Source organism: Rhinopithecus bieti, unplaced genomic scaffold (assembly GCF_001698545.2).
Source record: "Rhinopithecus bieti isolate Rb0 unplaced genomic scaffold, ASM169854v2 scaffold_38981, whole genome shotgun sequence".
In the NCBI taxonomy this organism is placed as follows: Eukaryota; Metazoa; Chordata; class Mammalia; order Primates; family Cercopithecidae; genus Rhinopithecus; species Rhinopithecus bieti.
In genome coordinates, this window is record NW_016819573.1 from 2,225,188 (window position 1) to 2,229,971 (window position 4,784).

At 46.0% G+C, this 4,784-nt stretch overlaps 1 protein-coding gene across 2 annotated transcripts in view; it reads left to right on the forward strand.

Annotated features, from left to right (window-relative positions):
• The window catches only part of PPP1R16B (protein phosphatase 1 regulatory subunit 16B), a 122,885-nt gene that overhangs the window by 27,691 nt on the left and 90,410 nt on the right, over positions 1–4,784 (forward strand). For both annotated transcript variants that reach the window (XM_017859099.1, XM_017859100.1), the window contains exon 2: positions 3,760–4,109. In XM_017859099.1, coding sequence (XP_017714588.1) covers positions 3,860–4,109 — 250 coding nt within the window. In that variant the 5' untranslated portion in view covers positions 3,760–3,859. The remainder of the gene's footprint in view (positions 1–3,759; positions 4,110–4,784) is intronic.

Consider the following 4,784-nt stretch of genomic DNA (forward strand, 5'->3'; position numbering starts at 1 on the left):
GGGTGGATCACGAGGTCAGGAGATCGAGACCATCCTGGCTAACACAGTGAAACCCCGTCTCTACTAAAAATACAAAAAATTAGCCGGGCGCGGTGGCGGGCGCCTGTAGTCCCAGCTACTTGGGAGGCTGAGGCAGGAGAATGGCATGAACCCGGGAGGCGGAGCTTGCAGTTAGCCGAGATCGCACCACTACGCTCCAGCCTGGGCGACAGAGCAAAACTCTGTCTCAAAAAAAAAAAAAAAAAAAAAAAAAAAACAAACATGCGCCAGGTGCAGTGGCTCGTGCCTGTAATCCCTATAATCCCAGCACTTTGGGAGGTCGAGATGGGCAGATCACCTGAGGTCGGGAGTTTGAGACCAACCTGGCCAACATGGTGAAACCCTGTCTCTACAAAAATAAAAAAATTCGCTGGGCATGATGGTGGGTGCCTGTAATCTCAGCTACTTGGGAGACTGAGGCAGGAGAATCGCTTGAACCTCGGAGGCAGAGGCTGCAGTGAACCGAGATCGCACCATTGTACTCCAGCCTGGGCGACAGAGTGAGATTAAAAAAAAAAATGTAAACATGCAATTACCATATGCCTTATCACTTGTACTCTTGGGTATTTGCTCCTGAGAAACAAAAACTTATGTTTACACAATCTATAGATAAATGGAACAGCCTTAAACTGGAAACAATGCAGATGTTCCTCAATAGGCAAATGGTTAAACAAATTGGGACCATCCATAAAATGGAATACTACCCAGCAACTAGAAGAAATGCACTATTGATGCATGCAACAATGTGGATGAATCTCAAAGGAATGATGCTGGGTGAAAAAAGCCAATCCTCAAAGGTTACCTGCTATCTGATTCTATTTATATAACATCTTTTGAAATGACAGAATTCTACAGATGGGGAACAGATTAGTAATTGCCAAGGCAGGGACAGGAGTGGGTTGGAGGGGGAGCTTAGAGAAGGAGATAGGTGTGGTTATGAACTGAGGTGGTAGATACATTGATACAGTTGCATAAAACAAAACACATCCAAATAAGTACATGTAAAACTAGGGAAATTGGCATAAGATTGGTGGGTTGTATCACTGTCAGGTTTCTGGCTGTGATATTGTGTAGTAGTTTTCAAGACACTACCACTGGGATAAACTGGGTGAAGTGTACACAGGATCTCTCTGTACTATTTGTTACAGCTCCCTGTGAATCTACAATGATCTAAAATAAAACTTTAATTAGTTGAAAGTGCATTGCGAGTATATTCAAAACATAAATCAAAACGAAACAAAAGGCAACCAAAGCCAGCTAGCTTGTCTCCCATTGAGACTTGCCACTGGCTTATTTATGCTGGAGGTCACACCCACTCAGACCCTGGGACTTTTGCCCTTTGGGTATTGCCAAGCCAACCCCTTCCACATTTTGCCTGTTTACTCTCTGGTCTCCGGTCTCCGAGCTGGGAGAGGCATGAAGAACGATCTGGATCTGACCCAACCTAGCACCTGAGGATTTAGGCTGAACCCTGCTCTTCAGCTTCCGTAGAAAGGGCTTTTGGAGGGGCAGGTGATGCGGGCGACCCAGGAGATTAACAACGCTTCCTGAAACCAACCAGGGGCTAACCCAATACTCTATGCGACAGTGGGCCACATCACACAGATGTAGACTCCTACCATTCTTTCCTGTTTCCCAACAACCCAAAACCAGCCTTGCCTGCTGGTTCACAGACGTGCTGCATTAACATCTCCCTACCATTCCTCCTCCAAGCTTGTGTCTCATTGCTTAGGTGTCTTAACGTTTTGAGCCAGCTCTTTTAAAAAAATTATTTTTATTTTTTTGCAGAGATAAGGGTCTCGCTATGTTCCCTAGGCTGGTCTGGAACTCCTGGTCTCAAGCTATCCTCCCACCCTGGACTGCCAAAATGTTGAGATTGCAGGCATTGAGCCACCGCATCCAGCCCCAGCTCTTTTTATTCCTTGCACCTGTAACTTCTGGGAGGTGGATAGGACACTTTGCAGGTGGAGGAACAGGCTTAAAGAGGATCAAGTGATTGTCCTAAGACCCTTTCCCTCTGTGTCTGAAAGTTCATAGAGTCCGTGCCGAAGACCAGCTGGCTTTAGACTCTGAAATTTTGTTGACCTCATGTTGTCTGAGACTCATGAGAGCAAGAGATAATAATTTTTTTTTTAAAGGTCATTCAAAGAGAGAAACTTCAAGATTTCCTATGTCTCAGTAGTTCCACATTTTTCAAACTTTTTGGTCTTAGGATTTCTTTAGTTCCTTAAATTGATCACCCCAAAGAGCTTTTGTTTATGTGGATTATATCTGTCAATATTTATCATAATATAAATGAATATTGAGAAATTTTAAAATAGTAATAATTCCTTTAAAATAAAACCATAAATCCAAGATATATTATAACAATATAATAATCTATAATATATTTTATTAGACTGTTATGAAAGCATAATATATAACATTTTGATGAAAATAGCTATTTTTCAAAACAAAAAAAATTTAGTGAGAAAAGTGATGTTTAAAAATTTTGCAAAATTCTTTATGTTGAGCTTAGCAGCTGGATTCTTGTATCTACTTCTGCATTTAGTCTGTTGCAATGTCACTTTTCATATAGCTTTGGGAACCACTGTACACTCATGAGATAATGAGTGGAAAAGGTTAGTAATATCTTAGTATAGTTATGAAAATAGTTTTGACCTATGGACTTCTTGAAATGGTTTCAGGGATTCCCTATGGGGTTCCCAGACCACACTTTGAGAAGCACTGCAATAGCATATTATTTCTTCTGGTCTCTTTCTAGTCCTGTCCATCCCATCTCCAGAACAACTTGCATCTCATAGTGATCAGAACAAAAGAGGCTTGAGCAGAAGTGTCAGATATTCATAATTCTGAGGCCTTGGACGTTTGTATAGTCTCCAGATTTTGGGGGGTCTACAGCCCCCATCATGTCCTGACCCTCCCTGCACCCCTTCTGGTTCCAGCACCCAGATACCCAGATCCTTAAGTAGGGTGACTCTTGGCCGGGCACAGTGGCTCACGCCTGTAATCCCAGCACTTTGGGAGGCCAAGGCGGGAGGATTACAAGGTCAGGAGATCGAGACCATCCTGGTTAACATGGTGAAACCCTGTCTCTACTAAAAATATAAAAAAATTAGCTGGGCGTGGTGGTGGGCACCTGTAGTCCCAGCTACTCGGGAGGCTGAGGCAGAAGAATGGCCTGAACCCTGGAGATGGAGCTTGCAGTGAGCCAATATAGCACCACTGCACTCCAGCCTGGGCGACAGAGAGAGACTGCATCTCAAAAAGTAAAAATAAAAAAGGTAGAGTGACTCTATACAAGAAAACTAAAAGGGCATGGTTCCTGTTAAATGGCTGTGGCTAGAGAGGCAGACAACCAAGCTATCCAATAGAGCTTTCTGCAGTGATGGAAATATTCTCTATCTGCATTGTCCAATATGAAGCATGTGGCGATTGTGCACTTGAAATGTGGATAGTGCAACCAAAGAATTAAATTATTTTACTTTATTCGAATTAATTTAAATGTAAATAGTCACAGGTGGCTACTGGCTGCTGCATTAGACAGCACAGCCAGACCTTGCTGATGCTTACAGAGCCGTTGTAAGGATTTGCACTTTTCTCAAGGAGCAATGGAAGGAAAACCTCAAAAGCGTTTTGAACACGGGACGTTGGGGTGACAATCAGATCTGAGTTGTGGAGTCTGACACGTGTTCATCTGTGTCTCCCTCCCTGCCACAGGCCCCACCATGAGGCCCCAGCCCCACCAGAGGCCCCGCGCTGCCCTGGCCCCTGGTGCACTGTGCTAGCCCCCAGCCAGGGCGTGGGGAGGGCGGTGGCCATGGCCAGCCACGTGGACCTGCTGACGGAACTGCAGCTGCTGGAGAAGGTGCCCACGCTGGAGCGGCTGCGGGCCGCCCAGAAGCGCCGGGCCCAGCAGCTGAAGAAGTGGGCACAGTACGAGCAGGACTTGCAGCACCGCAAGCGAAAGCATGAGCGGAAGCGCAGCACGGGCAGCCGTCGCAAGAAAGTGTCATTCGAGGCCAGTGTGGCCCTGCTGGAGGCCTCGCTGAGGAACGACGCCGAGGAAGGTAGGCCCCTCTGTGCCTTGGCGGCCATGCAGCTGCCTTGGCCTCTGATCAGGGTTTGGAATCCAGGTTCTGTGCAGTAGACGTGTGGGCAAGGCAGGTCTGCAGACCCTTTTCCAAGTTCCAGCAGCCCCATTCCTCTTAGGAAGTGGACGTTCCTAGGAAAAGCTTCGAATTTATCATAGACTTTTTTTTTTCTCTCTCTCTAAGACAGGGTCTCGCTCTGTCTCCCAGGCTGGAGGAGTACAGTGGCACGATCTCAGCTCGCTACAACCTCTGCCACCCAGGCTCAAGTGATCCTTCCACCTCAGCTTCCCTAGTAACTGGGATCACAGGTGTACTGCCACCATACCCAGCTAATTAAAAAAAAAAAAAGTTTTTTGTAGAGATAGGGGTCTCATTTTGTTGCCCCTGCTGGTCTCGAATTCCTAAGCTCAAGTGATCTGCCCACATTGGTCTCCCAAAGTGCCGGGATTACAGGCATGAGCCACAGCGCCAGGCCTAGACTTTTGTTTAAACATCTTCATTCATTTTATTTATTTATTTATTTATTTATGCGACAGATTGCTCTGTCGCCCAGGCTGGAATCAGTGGTACAATCATGGCTCACTGCAGCCTAGACTTCCTGGGTTCCAGTGATCCTCCCACCTCAAGCTCCTGAGTGGCTGGGACTACAGA